This window comes from Cyclopterus lumpus, chromosome 3 (assembly GCF_009769545.1).
Source record: "Cyclopterus lumpus isolate fCycLum1 chromosome 3, fCycLum1.pri, whole genome shotgun sequence".
NCBI classification, from domain to species: domain Eukaryota; kingdom Metazoa; phylum Chordata; class Actinopteri; order Perciformes; family Cyclopteridae; genus Cyclopterus; species Cyclopterus lumpus.
The window spans coordinates 20,496,599-20,524,569 of NC_046968.1; the positions used below are offsets into that span (position 1 = coordinate 20,496,599).

General features: G+C 43.4%; 1 protein-coding gene across 1 annotated transcript; it reads right to left on the reverse strand.

Moving 5' to 3' along the window:
- Nucleotides 1–781: 781 nt before the first annotated feature.
- Nucleotides 782–27,971, reverse strand: fam214a (family with sequence similarity 214 member A). Its single transcript, XM_034558812.1, has 12 exons — nucleotides 26,714–27,971; nucleotides 9,089–9,273; nucleotides 8,318–8,514; nucleotides 7,670–7,795; nucleotides 5,604–7,437; nucleotides 4,599–4,724; nucleotides 4,144–4,232; nucleotides 2,954–3,050; nucleotides 2,706–2,864; nucleotides 2,521–2,589; nucleotides 2,089–2,282; nucleotides 782–1,991 (listed from the first exon to the last, which is right to left on the reverse strand). Exons 1-12 carry the CDS (start codon nucleotides 26,742–26,744, stop codon nucleotides 1,838–1,840), a joined length of 3,261 nt encoding a protein of 1,086 aa, XP_034414703.1. The 5' UTR covers nucleotides 26,745–27,971; the 3' UTR covers nucleotides 782–1,837.

The window sequence follows — 27,971 nt, forward strand, 5'->3', positions numbered from 1 at the left end:
TTTCGAGCCCAGTTGCAGGCAGTGAGTAGACGCCATTAACTGACCACCACCAACTGCATTAGCAGCTTTGACAAACATACAGCAGTACTCCGAGCTGACGATTGTCAGCTGTTGTAGATTTCTCCTATGCAGTCCTACGAGTGTGAAGTAGTACTGTACTACCCAGCATGTAGGTCAGTGTTGTGCAACACAGGGACTACTATTCATACCTCTAAATATGAATACAATACTTTTAGGGATGCAGTTTTGTCGAAGAGATTCATTTTGTTACATTTCGGTTTAATATCTGACAAAAATGACAGTATTGCTTTCTTGTTTCGTCTAAATTAGTCAACTGATATAGCATGTGCTATTGTAAAAATATTTGACCAGCATAACTCCCAATTACCATGATAAATATGTTCAGGATCGGCCACTCTACCTACAGATGTCGTGTAAGATGAGTTGCTTCAGTGTTTTGTCCACTTAGTCTTAATTATGATTATAAAATAAAAAAGTTTTGCAACTTTTGCTTTTTAATTGAAAGATCACCTGTAGATAAACCATGTCGGTCCCTCTCCAAAGTCTACCACCGATTGTAGTGTTCTTGGTCCATTATCTCAGTTTTTATAATTAATCCAAAGTGGTGCCACAGCCCTGTTGTTTTTTTTGTCATAAGGGTCCATTTGAAACCAAATTTAAAGAAGCAGCAGAACCCGTGTTTTGTTCCTGTGTGAATGTACGGAGATGTAGTGGTGGGAAACAGTGGGACAAATAATAAAGAGACAGAGCAGCTCTCAGATGGCTTTAGAAGATAGATATATATTTTTCAGATTTGAATATTAATGTCAAAAATACATACTATGATATACAGTTTGCACTACATCATCTTAGCATGACAGACATCACAAGTAGTAACTGAAATATTAATTTAAATATTAAATAAACTGATGGTAAGTAAACTGAAAGTGAATGTGTAAACACTAAACTAAGATTACTCTTTCTATTGCAACACTTCCAGTAAAGTGGTTCTGTAACAGTACAAAAGTATTAGAATATTACTATTTTCTGTTTCATTTCCAGTTATGAGAAAAACAATTCCACGGTGCACTTTTGATGTTTAGCTATGATGATTTCAGTTGAATGTAGCCATTGCTTGTTCAACTTCTTTAGTGGTCCATGGTATGTTTTTCTTTTGGACGAGCGAATGATGTTGCACCAGTCTGCCACCCGCCTCCTCTTCCATTTGCAGTCCCCTCTGCTCCGAGCTCAGGAATCAATCTGCTCTTCAAGGATTTCAAACAAAATGTTTTACCATTAAATAGGGCCTCGAATTGCATTTATAACTAATTTATAAGTGACTGAACACAGATTTATCATGTTGAGTACAGGTCCAATTAACATTTTGATTTGAGTAAAGTAGCCTAAACTCTGCTGAAATATTTTAAGTGTCTAACTGTAGACGATCACTGGTCTCTACTCTCCTGCCAGACGCTGGAGGGGAAACACACAACAGCAGGAAAAAGAATGACCCATCAGATGTGGTCAGGCCTTCTTAATTTATAATTGTAACCTATGACTCAACCTCTTTGTTCAGTTAACAAAGAACACCATTTACAACAAGTCTCCCAGGCTCTTAGCTCGCCCCCCCGTCCCTTGTCAGTTCTGGGTGACAGGAGGGATGAAACATAAGATTGTGGGGCCCATGCCAGGTGAGTCTTGTTGACTGCAGTCTTTAAATTCCGTTTTAGAGCAGTTTATTTCGCCATGGGTTGCGCAAGAGTCTATCGTCGGCATCATGGTGTGATTGAAGCTTCAGTGGTCGCCTGCGAGGTGGAGGAGGAAGGGGGGTTGTGTCTCAGCAGCGGGGAGCGAATGGTGGGTCTATAGGGGACTCTGTAGAGGACTGGAGCTCGTAGGCCGCTCCACTGTCAACCTCCATGGACTTCCTGGAAAACAGCAGACGGATGTCCCTATGGAGGTAGATCTTCCCAGACTTAGAACTCTGGAACCTAGTCGAGATTGGAGAGGGTGGAGAAAAATCAACAACAGTTGCTGGATATATTCCAGTTTTGATGTGCATTATAAATTAAATGACAGCCAATTTACCTCAGATTAATGAGGTAGCGCAAGGTGCGTCCCAGGCCGAGGGGCTTCCTGCTGGTCTGATTGATTGCGTCACGGCGGACGGGAACAGAGAAGGTCCTCTGGCGCAGGAAGGTCTGGTGTCCAGCTGGCATGGCTCGTAGGTCGTACATCACAACAAACATCTTCACCACTGTCTTGTTGGGATTGAATAAGGTCTGAAAGGTATAACCGGAGACGCATGGCAGGATTTACTTTGTGACCTGACTTCATGGCTCTATAACAACACAATGATGAATTTCCCTCTATAACCACAAGGGGTTGCCCTTTCCCTTTGTTACTTGGTGTAATCTGCTCTTTGTTCTCAGCCATGTGTACACCATGATGCAGACATTTCATATAAATCCAAATTTTTAGATCATTTCTACATTTGTGAAAAACAGAAAGGTTCCTCACCACTTGAATGGTTCCTGATGGAGGTACACGGTAGCCCCTTTTCCCCAGGGACTCCAGATTGATCACACCCTGTGAAAAACACATGACAACAACTGTCACAAACAGGCAGATACAGCTCAAGGCTCAGTCAGACAGGCTGAAACGTTTTTATTATTGATTGACTAACTGGGAACAAATAATCTCACCATATATGGTGAGGGAGCGTTGTCATCGGATACACTGTAGAAGGACACCTCCACAGGTAAGGTCAGGTGACTGGGGCAGAAGGACCCGCTGGCTCCAACCTCTGCTGTGAAACCCTCCACTAACCCTAAAGGCTCCAGGCGGTAGTTAAGCACACACTCCTAGGAAAACACAGTTATGTATTTTAATGAAACGTAATTGTTGTTTTACTTGATAATTGTAATGTACCGTGTGTGTTTGAATGTTATACCTCAAAGTTTCCCAGCAGACTGAGACTGGCAGGTGGAGCGCTGACACTGAACAGCTGCTGCGACTCATCGGTGTACCCCTCTCTCTTTGGACACACCCTGAAAGGTTAAAAAAACACACACACACACACACACACTTGTTCAACTTGTTTTCATGGCGAGAAAGATCTTCTCAAGATGTTCAGGTGAAGAACATTCCTGGTCTGTCTGAATAGACCTGCATTAGCCTGAATTTAATTTGTGTTGTGCTTTGAGAACGCCATATCAGCATCTCAAAATGTTTGTTACTCTGTTGTCAAAATAATTGCTCACTCAAATATTTAGTATTGTGTTTATTAAATCAAGCAAATTTACTAGAATAACAAAAAGAAAAGAAGAATATATGGAGAGCAAGACAATGGCTTTTACCAGCCAAACTGACAAGAACTTGCCCGGTTGCTAAAATGGACTTTACCAAACTCTAGAAACATCTGCTATGAAAAGCAGCATTACGGTACCACCCACATCTGTGTGTAGGCAGTGCCATGAAGCTCCGTGTATATGAAGCCAACTCAGTTCCGTCTGCCATTTTGAGCAGAATGTGTGATTCTAGATGCAGCCACAGTACAGCAGAGCTTCAGCAGGTGGCAGCGTGTCAGCAGAACAGGGCTGACCTCACCTTACCACTCAGAACAACACTCTTTTTGTCTGATCTCTCAACAAAGACAATATTTCTCAAACCTGGTGCTGATTTAAGGCCATGTCAGTGTGTCGTTTAAACATTGGAGCTGGAGCAAACCTCCTCTCTAATATAGATCCCTGATACACTGGTCCTATGACTTTAGATAGCTTGATTAATACTGGTGGTAAACAAAACAAAAACCGTTAACAATAAAATGTACTTAGAAAACAATACAAAAAAACAAAACAACAGAGTTTGCCTTGTTACTTACTCATAGAAACAGCTGAACTGTTGCGAAGCGAGAAAAACAAGTTTTAAAATTCTGATGCAAAAGTATGAGTAACTCGTTCCAGATGGTACTATAATAAACAGACGATGTGGGAAGTAACTGTAAAATAAACAAAAAAATGCTCTTTTAACTGTTACTAAGGCATTAAACCTGTGAAAGCATCCTGACCCTATCCTTGTGGATGAACTGATTTGGAGTCTGTTAACTATAGTAACAAAGGTCCCAGGTGAGAAAATGCGTACCTTTTCCCATAGGCCCAAGGCAAACCCTTACAGCCAGCCAGAGAGGTGTCCAGATCAAAGTAGCCCGTTTGGTTTTTCCTCTGAGGAACCTGACACACACACACACACACACACACACACACACACACACACACACACACACACACACACACACACACACACACACACACACACACACACACACACACACACACACACACACACACACACACACACACACACACACACACACACACACACACACACACACACACACACACACACACACACACACACACACACACTTAACACACACACTTAACACACACACTTAACACAGAGCAACTTTCATAGTATCCAGGTTAGCGCTTGGTCTATAAGATATATTGAATATATAAGGCTCAAAACTATTCAACAGGTTGTGTCTTTTGTGAAAGATTCAAAAGGCAGTGTGTGTGTGTGTGTGTGTTTCTTACAGGGCTGGAGAGCAGAGGCAGGCCCGTACAGGGGTGGAAGGCTTTGGTCACTGTAGCATCCAACGAGTGGCGATTCTGTTTCTTCCAGCTGTTACAGGGGTGAAGCGGTGAGGGGCTGTGGGCTCGCTGGAGAACAGAGATAGGAGGGAGATGATTACAGTTTGCATGTAAACTGAAATTATCTGCATTCATCAAATCATGTTCTCATATATCAAAACCCATCTTGATTACCACTGAAGTCTCATCTGCTTCCAGCAACTCATTACAACAGAGCAGCATCTATAAACTAGGAAGTTCCTTCTAGTTTGGCAAGCGAAATTTAACAAATGTGATGCCTTTAGTGACCTGTACTTTCTGAAATTAAGTAACAGTACTTTAGTAGATCATTATTTATTTTCTGGAATGAGTCACTTGTTTAATCAAATATACAACATTTACTGTATATACCTTTTTTAGAATATAACTAAAAAGAATAGTTAAAACTTTTTACACTGATTTGCTTTCTTGCTGAGAGTTAACAATGTAATTTGATCACAGCAAATATGAGGCAAGCTCCAGCAGCCAGTTAAGTTGGAAACAGCGCTTCTCGTAAACAATAGAAGTGTCCCCCACATAACACTCTATACATCTACAGTTCAGTTCTTGTAAAGATTAAACAAACAAGATATTAGCCGTTAATCATTTGTGAGCTTTAGCGGTAGGAATAGGTGAGGACAAGCTGTTTACCCGTTTACAGTCTTTAGGCTACGATAACTGCTGGATGAACCTCGCTCCATAATTACAGTAAAGACATGAACGTGGTATCAATCTTCTCCCCTAACTCTCAGCAATAAAGTGAATAAACTTGCTAAAATGTTGGGCAATTTCTATTTTATTGATGCAGTTCAACTAAGGATCCATTAAACAGAGATAGGGCACAACAGATAATAATTGCAGATTAGTAAATGGGCTATCATTTAAAACTATATGCACAAACAATGTCCTGTAAAATGAGGAGTCCCTTACCAGGACAGTAGAAGGGAGAGTCATGTCTGGACTGGAGGTGTTGGAGCATCCAGACATCGAGGGTGCCTGGTTCTCATCCTGCAAGGCAGAGGCCTGGGCTAGTGCACAGACCTGCATCTGGGACTGAAGCTGAGGCTGAGGCTTGCTGTGGTTGTGGCTTATGTTACAGTTCATGGCTGGACCGGCATCATTGCAAGTCCAACTAAAGATCTGGGCATTCCTTGGGCTGTTCTCAAGGACATGAGAGGCAGAAGGGTTTTCATGGCTGCTGAGTGTCCTGAATACAAGCTTTTCCTGTGGGGGAGTTCGTAAACGCCGACCAGCCTGGGTGTGGTACTGGCCTTTGAATGAGGGTTCTTCAAGTGTAAAATGAGCACCATTTTGGGCCCCGGGAGAATGGCATTCTGTCCCCGGATCACCCCGGGGCTCCTCTGTGCAAACGGGTGCGTGTGTGGCAGCGGTGCAAACGCTGCCTCTGCGAGTTTCATGATGGCTGGGTATGTGGCTGTCGGTGCAGCCATTGGTGGCAGTGTGTGAGGCTTGTGGGATGTGTGTGGTGTGCGAGTATGTGCGGACCGTGTGTGTGACTGTCGTTGTGTGCGTGTGGTGCAGATGGCTGCTGCTCCTGCCGTGCCTTGGGGACAGAGCGGGGACAGACAGTCTCTCCTGGATGAGTCTAGTTATGTCTTGTACTGCCTGGGCGATCAAGGAGCCTTCTCTCTCCCTTTCTTTTTCTTTCTCCTTCTCATCCTCTAAATTCCTTGTCTCAGCCATTTTCAGCTTCCTGCATGCTGCAGGTTTAGGGGAGGAGCACTCCCACTTGCTGTAAGAGGTGTCACTCACGGGTGTGTTGAAGTGCCTGGGCCACACACGTCCCACAGACTCATAGGGCGGTACCTCGGGCTCTTTGGTCTTACTGGCAGTTATGTCGTCATGGTTAGTGCCCCACATGGCTTTGGGAGGGTTGTCAGAAGCAAAAAGGCCAGGGGGTAGTGGCGGTGCTGTGGGGTCACAGAAGTTGAGCCTCTGTGCGATGCGGGCAATTACTTCCTGTCTCTCCTGTAGCAGGGAGCCAATCAGTGGGTTTGTTTCATTTGCAGGCCTTGGGGAGGGGCAACGCGGTGGCTCAGCCAAGGAGAAATTCTTAAAAGCTCTCAGTGGCTCAGGGATGGACCCCTTTGACCTATCACTGCCAGACCCATAATCCTCTACTGGTGTGGGGTCAGATGAACCATTGAGAGCCGAGTACAGCCACTTCCCTGCCTTGCTTGTGGGAAGTGGAGAGGGTGAGTGGGAGCGGGAGGGCGTGGGGGAATGAGAGGACCTGTGGAACAGAGGGGAGCCCTGACGTTGGGGGATGTTGACCTGTGGAAGCTCTCCATTCTGATATGTGTGATCCTCACCTGGTTCTTGGCTCTTCTTATTGTAAGGAGAGGGAACAGCAGTGTGGGGAAGGCTATTGATGGGGATGTTGTTGATGGGGAGATTAGGAATCGGTAATCCATTGAGGAGAAGGCCGGACATGGAGTTGGAGCTCTTGCTGTACATGTTAGAGTTGTGAAGTAGGTCGTCTTTGCTGGGGTCCTGACTCTTTTTGTGGGTGGGCAGGCCACCATGGCTGTTGAGGTTTGGGTTGAGGCTGGGGGTCTTGCTGTAAAGCGGAGGCAGGCCGGTATGGATGCTGCAGGCCAGGGTGGGATAGGTTGGTTGGCGTGGGAGTGACTGGACACGAACCTGCAGGGCAACGCTCTGGGACACATTTGGGACTGGAAAAACGTGTTCTGAAGGCGGCTGGGAGAAATGCCACTCCAACTCCTCATCAGCAGCACTGATCCTGTTTGACAGAGACAGTAAGAGAGAGAGAGAGAGAGAGATTCAATTAACACGCCATTGTTAACTTTTAAATCTTAAAATAGCCAGGAAGTGTCAGAGCCTCCAGAGATTCTGTTTTACATCTTCCGATTTAATTTCCAAAACGGCACAGCAAATATTTGAAAGGAACACGACATTAGATCAAGTTTCCTGTCGCTTTGACAAACTGGTGCAACAAACCACCGGAGACTGACCTGTACAAGATGTTCCTTGGGACGATACCATGGGAGGCACTGAGCCAGGCGCTGAGCTGAGAGAAGAAGACGTAAGAGCGGACAGCCAACAGCAGCGTCTTCTCTTCAATGAAGCGATCACCGCTTCTATTAAAAACACAGTTGAAAAGAGGTGGAAATGTGCCAGTATGTCAGGTTAATGAGGAAACTGTTCAAGGATGCGTGTGTGTGTGTGTTTTTAACCCAATGTTCCCCATTTCCAAACGTTAGTAGTAAGTGGGCCAATTTGTAAGGCTAATTAACCCTCCGAGTGTCAAGATTTACATTTACATTTTTTGCATTGTATACCTTTTTTTTAAGCCTTCATCTTTTAGTTATTCTGTACATTATAGAATTAAAGGATTATGAATTTATTAAAACACACAAAAGGTAGGGATTTCACAGCTCTTATACACTGTTTTAGGGGCTCGATTGCATTTTGCATTTGGATACAACCATTTAACTAGAAACCTTTTAAGTAAAACATACCATATTGTTCTTGTAAACGGCAGACTTTTAACTAAATGTTGGAAAGCATAGTGTCCTTTGTATCAATATACCTGTACAACAGCTCTTTTCCAGCATCACCAATGTGTAAATAGTAAGATCATGTGTGTATATCAGCCTCACTGTCTTGGAATTGGCTGCAGGGTCCATCTCTCCAGCAGCAGAGCATCTTGTTTGATGATCGGGTCGCTGATGGGGTCACTCGGGGGGCACTCGTCACCATAGCAACAGTCTGGCAGGAGCATGACCTCGATCATGATGGGGATGCTGTTCCTCCAAAGCAGGATCACCTCCGAACGGGTTCGCCTTGCCTGCCGACACTGGACACACACACACCCGCAGACAAAGATGGAGGGTTAGTGTTCATTACTGAATGTCAACAACCGGACCTTGACCTTCAGGGGCAGAGCAGATGGGACCCACAAAGAGCCTCACTTAAAGCTGAATTTCTCAGTGATTTTATTTTATTTAGGTCACATCTCAGTTCACAATATTGAAAAACTTATATATATATATATATATATATATATAAAACAAAAAAGGTGCCAAGTTTTTCAATATATATATATATTCACTGGATATTAGTAATAAAAATAAGCCCCGGTATAAATGCTACCGTTTCTGAAGTATATAATGACTAGTTTTTGTTAAAACTATTTGAAAGAGGTGTGTGATTTCTAATTATTTTATTACACAGGTTGGATGCCGAGTTAAGAGTTCTTCATCACTAATATCTCAAAAACAATATGCCTATTTCACAAGAGGGCCTAAAATAGAAATGCTCATGACTTGAATGACGCAAATGAAGCAGCAACAACATCTAGTAAAATTAAAAGAGACTGCCTTCTGTTCACACTTTAGGTGTGCATCGATGTGCGTGCATGTGTGCGCTACCTGGGGCAGTTTGTCGCTGCATTCGTGCTTGTGAAGAGGCGGCATGGCTGACTGGGCTGGTGGACAGTGTAGCCCCTCGGTTCTGCCCTTCACAGAATATTCTGGTGTCCTTCCTTCTGTCATAAGCAAGGTCAGAAACACCAGGAACTCCTCGGCGTCATACTCGAAAAACTCCTCCGTTGCATCTAGGAAAGGCAGAGAAACAGAGGGTCAGCAGATCTTTTCAAATCTAAACAAGGAACCAATTGGAGGAAAGTAGCAGGCAAACTATTCATTTACCAATAATTGGACAGATGCTGGGGGCAATATAGATGCAATCAAAAAGCCCCCTGTATTGACATGATAAGCACATTTACGCCTGAATGGGTTTCAGCGCAGTAGATGTGGCTATATAACTTTGGCTGGAAAGACTTGTTTGGAGAAGGGGTGTGGGGGAAGGCGGTGGATGACACAACTTTTCCAGTTTAAACGCTTCAGAGGAATATATTTAGACCTCGCATGTCAGCTGAGCAGAGGGGTGAAGCCACACACTGCCTGCTCTTTCGCTTATACAGAACACACACCTGCACACAAGCAATGCCGACACTGACGTCACTCTCAACCAGAACACGAGGACAGTAAAGAACAGCAATAATAGAGTCATGCTGCACCGCCCAGTGCACCATCAATTGTGTCAGGGTGGGGTTGGGCGGGGCCAGCATGGAGCCCAGGACCTGGCAGGACAGCGAGCTGAATCAACCAGTCACCATTCAGGAACAGACTATTCCCCTCTGAATCAACAGCGAGACTGGAGCAGGACTAACAAGGAATACTCGTCTGGTTGTCACGTTCAAATTACGGATCATTCTGAGCCACTCTGCTGTGCACTACTATTCCCAATACACCAATTTTACAAGGCGAAAGATGGGGGCTGTATTATTAGGTCACCAGTCAAATGCTAATTGCAGCTGTTGCTCCTCATTTTGTCTACTAAAAACAAAACTAACAAAATCCTTCTCCATTTGTGTTGTAATTGAAGCTAAGATCTGAAGTAGGGTATTTTTAGCACAATGTATAGTCACCCGTCTTAGCGCTCCATCTCCTGTGCTTTTCCAGAGAAAACTCCCAGAATCCCACAGGAGGTCAGCTGATACACAGCAGCTCTGAGAATCACAGCTTACTTTCTTTACAGCACATGAGAAGAAACACTTATGTAAAGAGGCTGCCTGCCTACAATCGCAAGCCCTCACTCTGCCTTCATTTAAATCAGAGTCAAACCCATATTAGGTCAGAATAATTAAGTGAATACTTTTTACATTTTCATCATTTTGAGGATGTCAGGTCCTCGTAAGGCTAGAAGTACAAAACAAAACAAACACACACACACACACACACACACATATAGAACAGAGTCCCTCTCAGCTGGCTCTGCAGAAGTGTGAGCTACAAGCTGAGCTGCTGAGAGTGTGTGTGTGTGTGTGTATATATTGCGGTCATCCAGCCAGTCACGCACATTCCTCTAAGGGAACTCCTCCTACATGCCTTTGAGCTGCTGCTGCACGTGGAGTAAGGCGCAGTCCAACACAAAACATGAGGAGGGAGGAGAAGGGAGGTGAGGAGAGGGAGGGGGTCTGTTCGCCAGCTGTAGGCTTAATAAGCGCAGGGTGAAAGGGATGAAGGCTACATTCAGGGGAAATCTACTTTTCTTTATGGGCTGGAATCGGAAAGGCTTGAACAAAAAGGGAGCAAGAGACCAACAGTGAGAGAGGAAAAGGGAGCAAGAGGAATAGAATGTATGACAAAGGTCAAGAGTCAAGGTCACAGAGTCCATCACCTTTACATGACGGTTGGCTTGAAAGTACAGAAGTGGGCAGTATAAAGTGTTCCCAGTTTACACTGAGACTACAGTTCCAGGTGGTATTAGGGAAACTGGGCTCACGGTGATGCTCCAGGAAGGAGGCAAGAAGCAAAATAAAAAAGGAAGCATGGGTGGATGGAGGAATGGAGGTAAAAGAATTATTAAGGGAGCAGCAGAACACAGCCTTTGTAAAGCTGTGTACTACATATACCCCCCTTGAAGAAAGAAAGACAGTCAGATCGCTGCTCTCTAGGAAAGAACACATTTAACAAAAATACAAATACGCCAAACATGTGAACCCACTGAAAACGTACAGACAAACACAACACACAAGTAGTGCATGACAAAGGACTAGTGATGGAGGCTTTGGTTAAGGGGCCCAGCCCATAGATGAGAGCTGTCGTTCTTTAGGGCGTTGTGACTGAATAGAACATTCCTATCAAACACACACACACACAAAGCTGATCAGGAAGCAGGACAACACATAAAAAGGCAAAGAAGCAGGAAAACATTCCATAGACATGAAAAGAGAGCTGTGTTCAACATTCAGAAGACCCAGTTTCATCCTTTTTCAACAGCTTGAAATAATAATAACTAACAATCTGGTTGTAATATTATCAAATCAAATGGTACAAATATGTGAATATCATTTGGGAAATTATGTAACAATTCAGGTTGTTTACCAATCATTAAGCTTCACAAGCTTAATCTTGCTTTTAGCTTCCCCTCCTCCTCTGTCCCACTGAACCATGACCAATTCATTCCTGCCTCTCCATCTCTTTAAAATGTAAAATCTGTCTCTCATCAATCTATATTTGTACCGTCTGAATTAATGTGTGTTTGTAAGATGTATTTTCTCTATTTCTCCAATTTGTTTGTGAGCCCTCTGTCTGCACTGTGGTGTACATGATGTAATTCAATTGCAACTACTAACACTGCTTGAGAAATGCAGGAAAAAAAAAACTTTCAAATCAGGAAAACATAATCAGGTTTAGGTCCACTGTCTCATGTGCGCGTGACCTCTCATCCATCTCCCAATAATGTGTGATCTGAATTATGTAACAGATCGGATTTAGATTCAGGCATCTTATTATTAGACCTGTGACCGCCTGCCACCAAGTGCAGCTCGAGTCCCGCCTACAGATCGGCTGGTTGGACCTGTATATGTATGTATATATACACACACATATATATATATATAATTAATATATATATATATATATATATATATATATATATATACACACACACACATATATACATATACATATACACATACATATACATATATACACACACACATACTCCGCTTTCTCCATGTCCTCGGGCCAAGAGATCAGTATGGAGTCATGTGGGATGGAAAAAGGCCTAGTGGACCAGAGCGGAGCAATCAGCCTTGGTAGCAAACGGTGTTCAGAGTAAACCCGCCGCAGTACACACTGTAACACACTAAGGAGTGATTCATCGTTACCTAAGACCTGTCAGATAGGCAAATGAGTCAAACATGTCAGTGCCTGGACGCAATGTTTGAGATTCGGATGCTTGCGATTTGAATACATGTTGGCTGGATTCAATTTGTACATGCTGCACGCTGTAGTGTGTCTGATGAGACAGATGGGAAGATGGACAGAAGGAGAGAGCGAGCGAGAGAGACTAAGTGGGAGACACGTTCATATAATCCGACCCATTAATCTGTGCACTGCGGGCACACAATCACTGCATGGTTGGCCCTCTTTCTACAGCAAACGCGACGCTGCACACACCTAATTTGAATGCTGTGCAAGTACCCATATGGCAAAACACCACTCCCATCCTCCTCTGTTCAGCCTGTGCGGTTCTCTATGTATGTCATTTGTTTGTGACCAAGCTTCGTTCAAATGAAGCAGAGAGCACAGCTAGAATGTAGCTAGTCTTTTCTTCATTAGGGATTTGTCTGTGTTTTGTGGACGAGAGACAAAAAGCAGCGGCAGATGAAAAAATAATAATAATAATAATAACAACGAGTCCCAGATCAAGGCCTTAGTCGGAACAAAACAAGCATGAGCTCAACTGGCTGGGCTACTGGTTATCAAAGATTGAGAGAGAGAGAGAGAGAGAGAGAGAGAGAGAGAGAGAGAGAGACACACACAGACACAGACACAGACACAGACACAGACACAGACACAGACACAGACACAGACACAGACACAGACACAGACACAGACACAGACACAGACACAGACACAGACACAGACACACACACAGACACACACACACACACACACACACACACACACACACACACACACACACACACACACACACACACACACACACACACACACACACACACACACACACACACACACACACACACACACACACACACACACACACACACACACACACACACACACACACACACACACACACACACACACACACACACACACACACACACACACACACACACACACACACACACACACACACACACACACACACACACACACACACACACACACACACACACACACACACACACACACACACACACACACACACACACACACACACACACACACACACACACACACACACACACACACACACACACACACACACACACACACAGACACACAGACACACAGACAGATATTATACTGCAGGGCAGCAAGCAGGGAGAGAGCGGACATACTTCAGAGGAAGAGAAAGAGAGAGACAGGCTGCATAGATATTGGAAAAGACAGACGAGTTGTCTAAAAGGGCAGACAGGAAACACGCACTGTTAGCTGAAAAGGCAGACAGGAAGTCAAATTAACAGTGTTTACAGTTTGTCAAGTGGATTTCATGCAAAAGTTTTAAACCTTTCAGAAAGAAAGTAAATTTCAAAAACACAAGAAAAAGGTGTTTGCTTCAAAAGACAAGCTGTCCCTGTTCTTTTGTGACAGCTCGTAAAGATGAACACATACGAGTCCAACCTGGCAATACCAAGACTAAACATGACCCGTCTGTAATACAATTGTCCACCACTATCTGCCAGACGGTCTTAAGCGACCTTTGAACTGTTCTACCGCAAAACTTAACAAAAATGGCTGTGGGGCAGACAGGGGGACACTAAGATAGGCTGAAAGATAAAGGGACAAATAAGCATAGTTCATAGGGACACATCACTAACAATGGGGTGATTAAATTCTACTTAACTCTGGAAAAGATACCCAAGCCTAATAGTCAAATCAATTTAAATGTGCGACGAAAATAAACAATTTATAGAAAGGCTAGAGTGATACAGTTCAAATGGCAAAACTGGCTGTGACAGTAAACATAACTGTCCACAGCTTCTGATGAGACAGACACTAAAGTCCCTTACTGCTCCAATACGTTGACATTTTTTTTCTTGGATCTGCAGACTCGAGATAACCAGCCTGCCTGGGGGCTGTGTGTTGAAGGCATTTCCAGGCAGCTTCAACGCAGCAGTGGCAGTATTCTGCTGAGCTCGCTGAGGGGTGTCGGCCTAACGCACAATGATATCAAGCTCCTTCTGAATGGAACTCAACAGTGAAGGTTCAAGGCTCCCGACTGCAAAGGCCTCCTTCTGATCAGGTAGAGCACCGGATGTTCTGGGTGGGAAATAACTCAGAGCAAACGCTCTTTTTCCCTGCATGAGCACATTTGTGATGTTGTAATAGCCTGACTTGGAAGTGCATATGTAAATGTTCCTAATTTCAACGGGTATGCGTGATATTGGAATTGAAATTGTTAATTATATTTGCTCCAGGAATCTCATGCTCCAAAAAACAAAGCACTTTTAACATCTCTCCAAGTTGCTCAACAACTCACAAGATTGTGTTCATCTCTTGAACAAGTTCATTTTTAGACGGCGCAGAACAAATCTAACTTCAACCACAGTTCTTAGTTGCAACTTTGTTCGATGAAAAAAGTCAAAAACGCTTTTATGTACCGGTATATGTATATTCGTACAAACTTGCCCTAATTGGAACACCAGCAAAAGTGTGTCACCGTACTTGTCGAGTTATCCTAGGCTCGGGAAGATAACAGAGGCAATATGGTTTATATTTTCAAATGGTTACCCTGAGAATAGCGAGGCTAAATACACAGAGGCAGAATGGGAGACTACACTGAGAGTCCTTCCTTGCCAAATCTCTTTACTTCAGCCCCCGGTAAGATAAATATAGATATAGCTCTCTCTCTCTGATTTCTAAAGGGCAGGTTCTTACAATCAATTATGTGGTGACTTTGTGATGGTTTGCCAGCAGCAAAAAGGGCTAATGTGGTAAGTCCTGAAGTCATACAGCCTGGAACTAGGGGTGGTAATCTGATTAGATTCAAATTCATAGGGCTACAATTTATTTTTCTAACTGTTTTGCTATTTTTGTAAACTGGGTATATTTATAATAATTCATAATAAGAAAAAAAAATTATGAATTAACTTCCATTAGCCTTTATTAATTCAATATTAGTAACACACAAAAGAGATGCGTCAACTGGAGGGTTACATTTACAATCATTGTGAAGCCAAAAAGAAAGCAACTCAAATCGGGCCTGGAGCAGCTTCCTCGTAGTAAAAACACACAAATGTGCCCTTATTTCACGAATAAACAACACATCCCCGTGCTCCAGGCGATGGTCGTTCAAGCCCTCATACAAAAATAACCATTTCTGAAACACGTGGCCAACCAATACACAGTGATAAAGTGTGCGGTTACGATCACACAGCAGTCTGTGGCTCCTTCCATCTTACCCCCTTTCCTCGGTGGCTTCAACTTGGTTGTAGAGTCCCGCTGCGGCCGTAAAAACGTCGAGATGAACATTGTATCTCGGTCCCAAAGTGTGCAACATAGCGCGGAAACGACTATTCTCTATGACCGGATTGGGGCACAAACAGTTGACCAAAAAAGTAGCGATCTTCTTCTTCTTCTCCCTTCCCGAGTTGCTCCCACGCGTTCGCCTTTAAGCCAGGAAGAGTCGGTCAGGTCGTATCCATATTCGACTGCTCAAACTCAGCTTGCCGTCACCCAAACCCCGCTAGCATTTAGCCTAGCTTAGAACGTAAACAAGATGCACGTGTATTGCGTCTGTTGCGTTCAGTGGCAGCGGTTAAAACTGGAAAGCCCTGTGTCACATAATTGATACGGGCCGAGTTTAAGAATTGAGTTGTACTTTTCCGATTAATGAGTTTTCTGCATCGAGTCATAATCGTGATGCATCTAAGAATCGCCCCCCTCTCCCTCTACATAGAACGATTACATGGATTGAAATTGCACCTTAAATGCTGACATATGCATACTGGGTCCCTTTTGATTTTCATATTCTATAGTTAGTGGGCTAGTTAAGTTAACTGCCACACTCTTTCCAAAGCATAGCACAAATAGCTGCAGTGTAGTCCACTTTGTAGTGCTCCAAAGACCAAGAAAGCACATAGCCAGTTTAAAGTGTTCAAATGCACTGGAGGCAAAGCAGGTGGCAGATTTAAAGTGTCAGCAGCTCCGGCCACTGCTTTTCACCACCATGGGAATTGTTTGCAATGCTGTCTTTTGTGTTCCCCAGCCAGTTCTGCAGTCGGACTATATTTGGAGACCAGCTGGTCTGCAAGACCAACTGAACTGCATCTCCCTTTTCCTATCTGGAGGATTTCAACCGATTGCTTATATTTTGTATTAATGTATGTGTCCCAAACCAACTCTAACAATTTATATGAGCATGTCACAACAAATGTGCAAGACAATATCATTTACGGGCCCAAAGAGAAGCTATATAGGAGCGAGCAGTCGCACACTCATTATGTGCTGTATGCAGCCATTCACTCCATGTCTATGAATGTGTGTACGCATGTAGTACCATGTAACACAATACATACTGTAACTTCATCTGCTATTCAGTAAAAGTTGCGCTCATGCGACACGGTTTAGAGATATCAAGCATTTCGCTCGTGAGCCTCACATATTGTACATGTTAAGTCGAAGCACCCTGAAACCTACAGATACACAAGTGCTTTGAGTGCAAGCATAGGGTTTGTCCTTTTTAGAGGTCATGCTAAAATGTAGTGCTTTATATCAGCCGATCTTCCAGATTGACATTACAACTTAATAGCAAATTCTGATAGTTCGGAGGTAAGGTGGCTACTGCTATGGTTTAGTATTTTCCTGTTCCTCATAATGGTGTTGGAAGGCAGAACAAGATCAACCAGTAACCAGTATGACATTGTTGATTAGGTACAGCTGATATATGTTTTGGGTGCAGATGGTCATCAGCTAAGAATATGAAGCCTGAAACCCTTTTAGTTTTTTTCAGATGTTATAGGCCAAGACATTTTAGATAACTTCATAATACAAAAGTCAAATCTATTAACCCCCACAAGCCAATGTAATACTACGAGAGTTACAGTGTAGTATCAATATGCACTCGGTGGGATTTAAGACTAACTGAGATTAGCTGAGCCCTGTGGCAAAGCAATACATACAGCACCCCTTGTCCTTTTAAAGTCCCACTATGAAAGGAGGCGACGCAGTAAAGGAAAAAGGGATGCATGGCCTCAGTCACTTCTCTTCTGTGCTCAACGATCAAAACCGTTACCGGGGCAACGGAGACATTTCCTTAAGCAATCCCGTCACGGTGATTGAAGAGTGTCTGTGTGTAGGAATGAGCTGCACCAATACTCGTCTTTGTATGCAACAGTGAGCTGTAGCTCAACAATAAAGTGTTTGAAGACCATTAATGTTCTTGTTATGCTCTGTTAGAGTTAGAGTTAGTGTGTGTGTGTGTGTGTGTGTGTGTGTGTCGCACACTCTGTATCCAGCATATGCCTGTGTTAGAGCATGTCGGTTGTCCTCCGACTATACCATGTCCTTGCATTGTATACAAAGACTGTGTGTCTGTTAAGTCGTTTATGTGATCATACTTGCTTGGCTGGTGCGTCGAGCTCCATCCGTGTAGGCGTGTCTGTTATCGTAAGTGTGTCTCAGTGTTTATGTCACTCTGTATTGTTTGTTCCTCCTCTCCGTGGCAAAGCGGCAGGGGCTCACTGCTAAATTACAATTATAATAACAGGGTCAGCTGTGTTTCCATTGCATTTTATAACATGTCACAGGCAGCTCACTTTTCCTGTTTTTGTCTGCTTTGTGTTACAACAATGAACAAAAAAAACACTGGAAGTGGTGGTGAAGTCTGCCAAGAAACTCTTGTTTTGCCAGAAGAATGTTAAGAATGGTAAGGAAAAGACGCACATTTGTTTTAAATTACTACTTAAAGACCAAGTGACCCTGATGTTTTAAATTATACTTTTAAGTTGTCCATCAGCTTGTCTCATAAATAAACTAAGATCTTTGTCTTTCAACCACTACTTCAAAAAGTTTTGTTATGGTCAGGGTTTCCAATAGTCTCACGAGTCTCTTAAAAACATTTCCAGTTTCCTGCCACTTCATCAAGTGAAACATTTCTTCAAATCTATAGACTTAGGATCTATGTGTGTGTGTGTGTGTGTGTCCCACTCTGTAACACAAAGGGGTAGATTCACAGCCCACGTAGCAACAAGCCCTGATTGGTGGAGAGGGTTAGTACAATTCCAGCTGAGGAGAACCATTCTTCTGTGTTGTGAACTCAGCTGCTATCATTCTCCCACTGCCCAAAAAACAAACACACACTCAACCCAGACAGACCCACCACCATGCCCTTTCTCTAACACACATCACCGTCAGCCATAAAGAAAGCTGTTGTTTTGAAGCTGAGCAATAGCACACAATTTGAAGTTACATGGTAAACAAGCTCCGAGCCTGTGGGAAAAATATTTTTATCATGAGACGTACGCACTTAACCGACAAAACCCATCTCAGCTGAAGTGGAAAGAAGTCATTTTAAGTCTCCGCCTGACCTCGGACCTGATTTTAGAGGGCATCCATGTACTATGTCTATCAAGTAGTACTTATTTAACTTAGTTATTGACATTTCCTTGTCTCCCTTTTCCATAAACTTTTCTAAAAATAAGACACATTTGTTTAAACGCCATGTACATGGCTATAGATGAAAACAAGTCCCATGTTTTACTATTATAGTTGCATATTTATTATGAGTAGGTAATCTATTTTAAACCCACACTTGCTGCAGTTCATTTTTGTTGAGTCCATGCACACACATCTCTAATAAAATCCCTTGTGCTCTTGAGCTTTCTCACAGTATTAGGTCGGTTCTGTATTCTGTATGAAAGAAACAATGGCAGCCTATCACGGTTAGGTAACCGTGGCTGACAGAGTGCCGGATTAAATTGCAACCACACACTTTGCCCCCTGGTTTCCGTGAGAGGCGTGCCTTTAACCAGGCTGGCTATAGCATTTGATTCAGATGAAAACCTGAATAATCTCTGCCAGCTACTGACCACTAAGTCGGAAAAAACAATTCCAGACCTGGTGAGATGTTCAAGGTCAGGAATGCTTTACAGTATGCTCGCTTCAACTTCAAAAACCATAGCAACTGCAGTCCTCGAGTCAGGTACTTAAAGTCCCCATTATTCAGATGAGTTGCTTGGTGGTGAAAAGAGGACGACTGGTTGCACCGGGCAGCTTCAAGGTGCGAAAAGCATTTGACTGAGTAAATGTCAAGCGGAGAAAAGCTGAAAGAAATGTGCTGTACATTTTAAGCAGAATTTAAAGCATTACCATGAATAATTAATGAGGGAGGCATACTCGTGGCTAACGAGGATTTAAGTGAATGTGTGACATTTACGTGTTCATAACAATTCCTCTCATCTTTCCTGCAATACCAGAAAATTGCTGTTCGGATACAGCGGCCTCAGGGTGCCCTTTTCGACCTTACTCGCACGTATTGCAGGTGGGCCCCCTAAGCTCCTGTTATTCTTGCAAGAGCCCTGTGCAAACTCATTGTCTAACACCTGTTATGTAACTTGGAGTGTCGTGAGTACAGCAGTACTGGTCAAGGTGGGGATCCAGTCTCTAGAACCAAGTCCTGCTTAATATAGCCATAACATTGTACATAGAGTTACAAACGTTCACATTTTCATTTGATAGAAATGCCACAAAGTAGTGAATGCAAATCCCAATATTATTCTCAAGAAGGTAAACACAATATTAATATTTCTTTATTAGAATGAAAACATTAGAGATGATAATGTCACCCTCCAAAATAATGTTCTGGAAACGTACAACCCATTTTTACTCTGTAGGCCACTTCATTTAACTGTGTGCACAGATGTAGTCTCCTTGACCAATTCCTATCTCCCATTATGGAAACATCAGACACTGAATCTTTCCCAGAGCGGTTTAAAGTTCAGCAAGCTGACTGATATAATCTACAGGACACTAGGGCAGTAGGACAAACCATCCTCTCTCTGTAACCAAAAGCCACCCTTTCCAACATGACCTCCCCTGTGCTGCCGATGCCAATTTCTAGAAAGGGGAGTCCAAATTGAGCAACCCGAGCAGCGTAACTCCGACGGCCACACGAAAAGTGTGTCACCTTTCATCAGTATATTGTTTTTCATGTATTTATCATTTTAGAACTACGGTTTGTAAGGACTTGTTCAACTAAAAGTTAGAACTTCTTTACATCTAAATACATTTTAAAAAACACATTCATGAACGATACGTTTCCACATCAAAAAGAAGAAAAAAAAACCTAACCATTAAAAAAAAAAACTGAGTAACAGAGGAAAAAAGATTATTAACCCAGTTTAACAGGCAGTTGGTTTGTTGGGTATGAAGCAATACTGGGGGTGAAAGGGGTATCGCCTCACTCAATATTGGAGGCGTGTTGGCCTGAGAGCAATAAGATGAGACAATGGAGAAAAAGGACAGGGGATAGTTGTGATGAGTCTCAAATTAAGTTAACCCCACACTCTTGTTAATAAACAATGTGCTCAACGTCTCCACAATGAGCCCCTGAGGTAGTCTCTCCGTAAACTGAGACTTGGGAGTTTGTGTAAATGTGATTCTAAAGTTTAGAGGAATAGTTTCCATCAATTAATCAATATTAGGGACAACTCCCAGTGTGAATGCACAGATTTTAAGCCATAGAAAACACTTCTCAGATTCTTCAACCCAACTTTCTTTTTTTTGTCTTGTTCAATCTTCAAGCAGACATTTACAATCTTAATAAGTCACTATGATCCTTTAGTACTAGACCACAACAGCACATTGTCAGCATTGGGAACACAGAAACCAGTGAGGTGTGTGCTGTGGGTCCGTCTGGTGTATGGACCTGATTGTAAGTGCTGGCAACCAAAGATGTCTGGTCAATCATAACATTAGCCAGTTGAAGGAAATCAGTGACTGATAGGGAACTACTTTCTTAATTTCCTCATTAATTAAGGAGACATTCTTCTTCCGTTGTGCTTCATGAACACTACTGAGAGCTAATGTGTCTAATGTCTTTAATCCAGCAATCAATATATGCACACTGATATCCGCCAGACCCTACTATCACCCATTTCCTTGGTGTGCTTTCGATAGTAAGTTAGCCAAGCTCTATTTCTGTCCATATGTTTTTTTTTCTCCGAGATATTATCAGCAGATAGTGGTGGAGGTGTTGAGTACTGAGGTGTTACAGTAGCTCAAATCTATGCGACGTGACTCAGAGGACAGGAGAGAAAAAGAGAGGAGAGGAAGCTACGATGAGAGAAGACCAGTGTAGTGATGGGTGAGAAAGTTGATTCACGACAAGTTCACAGGGAAACTAAATTCCCTCCTTACAAATCTTGCAGAATGACAACAATCACAAATTCCCTTAACATACCAACGCTGCTGAGAGTAACAAGAAGCTGTCTTTATGGTTTCTAGGTTATAAAAATAACAGACCTGGTGGAAGGGAGCATGACAAAGATGTGTTTTAGTATGTGCTAGTCCCACAGATTTGGCACTGATGTCACATCAGGGATTATTCTCAGAGGACAAGGAAGGATGCACTATGAATGACACTTGGGCTGCAACTAACGATTATATATCTGTTGATTTTTTTCTTGATTCATTGGTCTGTAAAATGTCAGAAAATTGTGAAAAATACTGTTTAGTGTTATCCAAAGAAAAATAATCACGTTTGAGAAGCTGGAATTGTTTTTTTTTTATTTTATTGAAATTACTCAAACCGATTTGTTGATTATCAAAATAGTTTAACATTGATTTAATAGTTGACAACTAATTGATTAATTTTCTGCAGCTCGAGAATTCAACAGCAAATATGAATTCATGGAGACGAAGTCTCAAAAGTTTGTACTTTTTAGCTACTTAATTCACACCCTCAGATGAAGAACAAACATAACCGAAGAAAAACTAAACTAATATACAAGGAGACGTACAGAAATAAAGACACAGAAATGTAAGAGATATCGACAATGCCCCCACATCAACACCACCCCAACCAGGAGAAAACCACCAGGTCCAGATGGCTCTTCCTGTTCCTGCAGAGATGGCTGCTGGTTGGCTACCATGAGCCACGGGGGCGGGAGGATGTGACGAACACACCGGCAATGACATCACTGGCTCAGTGGCACTCTGGCTGCAGAAATGCGACCCATGTTGCTACTTTCAGCTTTAGCCAGTCCAACACTCAGTCTGGATGGTGTATTTTTGTGTGTCTCTATAGCTTGTTAATTGATACAGAATAGCTGTACTAAATGTGTACACCTGCTTTTTCTATGTGTATAGATACAGCTTACTATGACTATGGTGAGATTAAGCATTATATATAGCCTTACATTTTATTTAACACATCAACCCTTTATCAGGACAAGTGCACTGTATACTCTATGGTCAGATAAATAAATATATATATGTCTGACCATAGACGATACAGTGCACTTGTCCTGATAAAGGGTCAATGTGTTAAATAAAATGTTCTAGCATTATGTAAGAGCATTGCTGGACTGGGAGGACTAGACGCCCAATCCAATATAGCGGCTAGGCAAGGCTAGGCTACTTACAGTGAAACCTGTCACAACAGCATTGATTTAGGCTGATTACTCCGGGGGGTTGGATAGTAAATCACAGCTAAATGCCTTCCCAGTATAGGTATTCATTGCGAATAGCAGCTCTGAGTCTCACTGTACAATGGAGAGTCCAATATCCATGTTCAGTGCAGCTGGGTCAGCAAATAACAGTGGTGTTGTATTGAAAAGGGGATATGGGGAAATGCTCATCTTGACATAAATTAGTTAATGTTACATTGTTTATGCATAAACAGGAATATCCTTAGGTGAGAAAAAAAAAAAGAAGATCTAACCGTTTCAATAATTCTCAATCAAGTACAGCGTTAGGGGTTTCAATGAAACCGTTTCTGGTGTGTTAGTTTCCAATGGGCATACATGTTACAGGTAATAAACAACATTTGCGTTGGAATAAAACATTTAAAACAGCCCCTTCAATAAGTCTAAAAACCTTCAGAAAAGAGACACACTAATGAGGCGATAAAGACACCGGGTAAAAATGACACAAATAGACTAACTGTGTGAGAGAAGTAAAACAGGGTCAAGCACCTGTTATGGCTGCCTCCTGCCATGGGCTAAATCACGGACGAGGACAAGACAAAGACAACACAGGAGTAGACAGGTGCTGTACGGGACAACTGTGTGTGTCGCTCTGGTTTATCTGGGGTTTTCGTAAGAAAAAGTGCATACTCATTGGCGGAAGATTTCCAAGAGAAGTTAAGCGCAGACATTTTTTATTTTGTACAATTTCATTTAAAAAAAGCTTACCTTTTAATAGTGAACGTATTCAGGGGGGAAATACACAACCACTAGGTCTTATGGTATGTAGTTAAAAGTTAGTTGGAAAGTTAATTAAATATATGTCTTATGATATGGCAACAAGTTTGTTTCTATCTGCATATGACAGAGTAGATACCGCCTGTTATTTTCCTTTAATTCCCAATAAATTACGGTAAATTTCCATGGCAAGGAAATATTCCTGGAATTTTGCAACCCTAGGCCGGGACATCTCAGGGCAGCTGTAATCTGTCTGAGCACACGGAAGAAGGCAGGCAGTGGAGTAAGTTGGGTGAGCTAGTATTCAACTCCTCCTTGAAGGACTAATGACTTTAAACAGGAAGCACAACCAGACAAAAACACAAAACAACATTACAGAGAGCAGAAGCACAGCGCAGAGGCTTGCCAGCTGACTGAGTCTTTCCGACATGACTCGGTCTAAAGTCATCCCTCGGTACAATGTTTAATGTGTGTGTTAAAGAAAGAGAAGGAGAGCTGTGGTTGAGGGCATAAAGGAGGAAGCACTCAGTCGCCATTCTTAGCTCTTTGCTCATATATTTCACTATATGACCTCATACCACCATCAAATACAAAAGTATTTTACTTGTAATGTCCCTTCAAAGATTTGGGCGAGAAGAGGACCACAGTTGAGCTAAAACTGCCTATTTGTATAGTGTAAAATTCCAGTTTGGTTTTTCAATCAATCTTTGCCAGTCTACATGTGGAGATGGGAACACACTCAAACTAAATGATGTCTTTAAGGATACAAATAAAACTTCAGCTGAAACAGTTTGAAACCTGATATGGCAAGCCATGTTTTCCCTGACTGGTGTTACAGGTCAAGAGTTTCCTATAGCTGCCCTTTATGGGACCAGGAAAAGCTGTCAGTTGAGCCACATGGTCCAACCGCACAGCGCTTGTTAGGCAGTAGCAATCGGTTGGCGTACTCTCCGCCACACTCATTGTCTCCTCACACCCGCGTGTACTCACTCACACACACACGCCATCCTGACTCACGGAAAAAAAAGGGAGTCAGGTGACTCTGGTTTGGCCTCTGAGTAGAACATAAGTGCTCCTCTTCTACGTTTATAACAAAAGCATGACTCACAAAGAGATGCTGCATGAACATGAAGAAAACTCTGCTGATGTGTTAGTTTTCATCAGGAGCTGAGGTCCGTCTCGACTAAATGCTGCTCGTCTTTGGATACCAATTCTGGTACAGGGTTCCCAACTGGTTCCAGTTCTTCTTTATTGTTTTTCAGTTTTACATATACACTTTAAGTCAATGTAGCAATAAGGACAATTTGTCCATGTCTAAGATAATATAGGGATGTAACAAGACATCACTACTTATGTGGCAACATCTAACCATGTTGAGTACATTGTTGTGGACATACAGATTAAATATGTTGGGATTTAATTATCACCCATTCCCACAGTCTCTTCTCAAGTTGTTAAAAGGTGGAACAAAGCTTATGGTATGGTACTCCCTGAAACTATCACCTCATCACTCACCCAAAGCCTTGGCTTGACTGTCACACCTACCTGATCAGGAGGCAGTAGCCTTTGACACTTGTTGCAGGAGTTTCGGTGAAAAGACGCACATGTCTGAACTTGTTCCCCTCTCCCCTTCAAACCGAATATAGCCGGGCTCTCCTCGGAGCCCTCCATCAAGCATCAGAGCAGTGAAACTGCCTCCTATGCACTCAATTTGACTTTGCTGTGGTCCAAGCTACTCAGTAAAACGCCTCTGTCACCACTACGGCCCATTTGTCTTTGAGACCAGGGAGAGGAGAGAGGCAATGCAAGGAAGGTGTGTGGGAGAAATGTGCCTTCTCCTCCACCACAGGAACCGAACAATAGCATGTGCCAAATAACAATAGCCTCATTGTGTCTGCCAGTCAAACAGGGAGCCACTGCTGTAGATCAGCGTCTACTGGCACAGGCTTTCATAATTAGAACATGACAGTGAATAACCAAACCTGCCATGGTGACAATCCACAAAAGGGTGAGGAACTGTAGTAATGACCAATACTTATCTGTCTTTTGTGGCTGATACAAGGCAGGCACACCGAGCATTCGGTTGTAAAATCATCTCAATATCCCCCAGTTGGAGTCATCAATCAACCAATTTGACCACATGCAACTGAAGTGTTGCTGTTCACAGTAGACCCAGCATGTGGTGCTGCAATATTAGTCTATAATTACACTGTACACAGTGTCAGTCAGTGTGCCCTTTATGCTGCTATACATCACACAGATGTCTGGGTCGGTCAAGGGACGGCAGGGCAAGCCTAGGGTTAAAGTATCGGCCCATGTAGGGCACACACGTGCCTTGTGGAGTCCCATTACCAACACATTGTGCTCTCTGGAAGACCCCACTCCGGACAGTCAGTAGCACGAGTGCAGTTGCGTAACCTATGCAACAACACAGACTACCCCTGATTGACTGCAGCTAATCTCATCATGACAAAGGAAAATGGCCCTTAGCTGCTTCCAAGTATGGTGCTATTGTGTTGTTGACAACAATTAAGACAGTCGTTACCCTTGATCACAAACAACTGTGTGCACACAATCACAAAATGAACGATAGCGTGCACGACGAAGGAGTTGAAAACAACACCTCCGTGTTAATTGTGTCAGGGCACAGATTAAAAAATAAAAAAATTAAAAAAATGTTTTTAAAAAAAAAAGGTACGGAGTCTGAAAATCCCTGTTTATAAATGTATTCAACAATTAAACTAACGAGGGTATCCCCTCTGTCCCCGTTTCACCTCTTGCTGCAGCGTTTGCTATGAGAAGATCCTTGCAGGTATACGTTGACGCGGAATGAAACGGGAGGGGGTGGGGGGAGGAAAACAAAATGTGTGTCGCGTGTACACGTCCTCGTTGACTCGGGTCAAGCTTTGTTAATTCACATAACCGGGGACCAGGATGACCAGCCGTTACGCAATACCCTGGTCTGATTCTCCTCCCGAGGTGATGGGCAGAGTCAGTTCACTGAAGCACAGCGTGCCCACACACTGACCAAGTCCTCCCCACATGTGTGTGTGTGTGTCGTGTGTGTTCAGGGTGCTCCACGTACCTCGCTCCGACTTCATGTTGTCCAGTGTCATCAGGTAGCCTTCAGGATCTCTTGTAGGGTGTCTTCTCAGTCTTCTCTTCCCCCACCCCCCTAAAAAAAAAACCTCTCACGGAGACCTGCTGTATTAGCTCAGCAATAATATCAGCTTTGATGCCCGTGTGTCGGTGCCAGCTGCCCCCCTATCCAACAACAAAGCATCGCTTTGTTAGCACTCTACTGTACGCGTTCATCGAGTCGCACTGTGGCGTCCAGGGGACGAACACCAAAGACAGCTGAGAGACAGTTTGGCGTTTGGATAACGGAGTTGTCAATCGGCTTGCTAACGAGTAACCAACTGAACCACTGGTAATTTAACTAGCAAGCTGGCTACTCGTCTCGAATTCCTTCACCTAAACCACAGTTACGTCGCGATGCATGTCGGTGTCCCATCTCCTCTCAACGACTCTGCCACAGAACGATCCGGGGGGGGGGTCGCTAACTCAGCAGCGTTAAGCTCGTTAGCGAACACAACTCGCCTTAACTAACTTAAACGTCACGGTTTGGTTCCGCGTCTCCCGGTGACCATCTCTAATATAGCACAGGTAGCCACAGCTCAGCTGAAAATACCGACGACGGACGGACGGTCTCGATATTTTGTTCGTGTGCGTGTTGTTGCTAAGACGAGAGCATATTCAGTGCGTTATTCTTCTCGCGGATCGTTAATCGGTGACATCAGGCGGACGGGATCCACTTTCTGTCCGTCGCCAGCCTTCGATTCGTCGCCATCTATCTCGCGTTACGAACGCCGCCTGTGCTGACTTCCTTTGCGATCTTCATTAAAACTTTTCAAACCGACAACAACAAGCAGCCAGACTCCGCTCCGCTTCGTGGCTGCGGGGGACAACGGTTTGTCCGCGAGCGTGTACTCACTTAACTCGGACAGACTAGTTGACTGCCGAAACTAGGAGACTGGCTCGATACTGGTATTATTCAGGCGACATGCAGATGAAAGGAGCCGTGAATCCTCCGAGCCGTGATGCTTACAAGCTGCCGCGCCTCCCCTCCTCACTTCCCTCCCCGCTGCTTGTCAAAACAGATCAGCGCAGCTCTGGTCACGTGTCCCAACAACAGCCCAAATCGTCACTTCCTTTTCGGCCGGGTCAGCCTCGCGTGAACTCGCAGCCATAGCAACCACAAAGTTAACAAGTGGTACCAAAACTTGGTGGGGAAGACGGACACCGTGTCTGTTGAAGACTGACGGGAAATGAAACCTGAATGT

Excerpts from the sequence above, each read along its gene's own strand:
- fam214a (XM_034558812.1), bottom strand. The coding sequence starts at position 26,744 with ATGACACTGGACAACATGAAGTCGGAGCGAG. Across the intron at positions 4,725-5,603 it reads CTCTCCCTTCTACTGTCCTG|CGAGCCCACAGCCCCTCACC; the intron begins GTAAGGGACTCC and ends TCTGTTCTCCAG. Across the intron at positions 4,233-4,598 it reads TGCCTCTGCTCTCCAGCCCT|GTTCCTCAGAGGAAAAACCA; the intron begins GTAAGAAACACA and ends TGTGTGTGTCAG.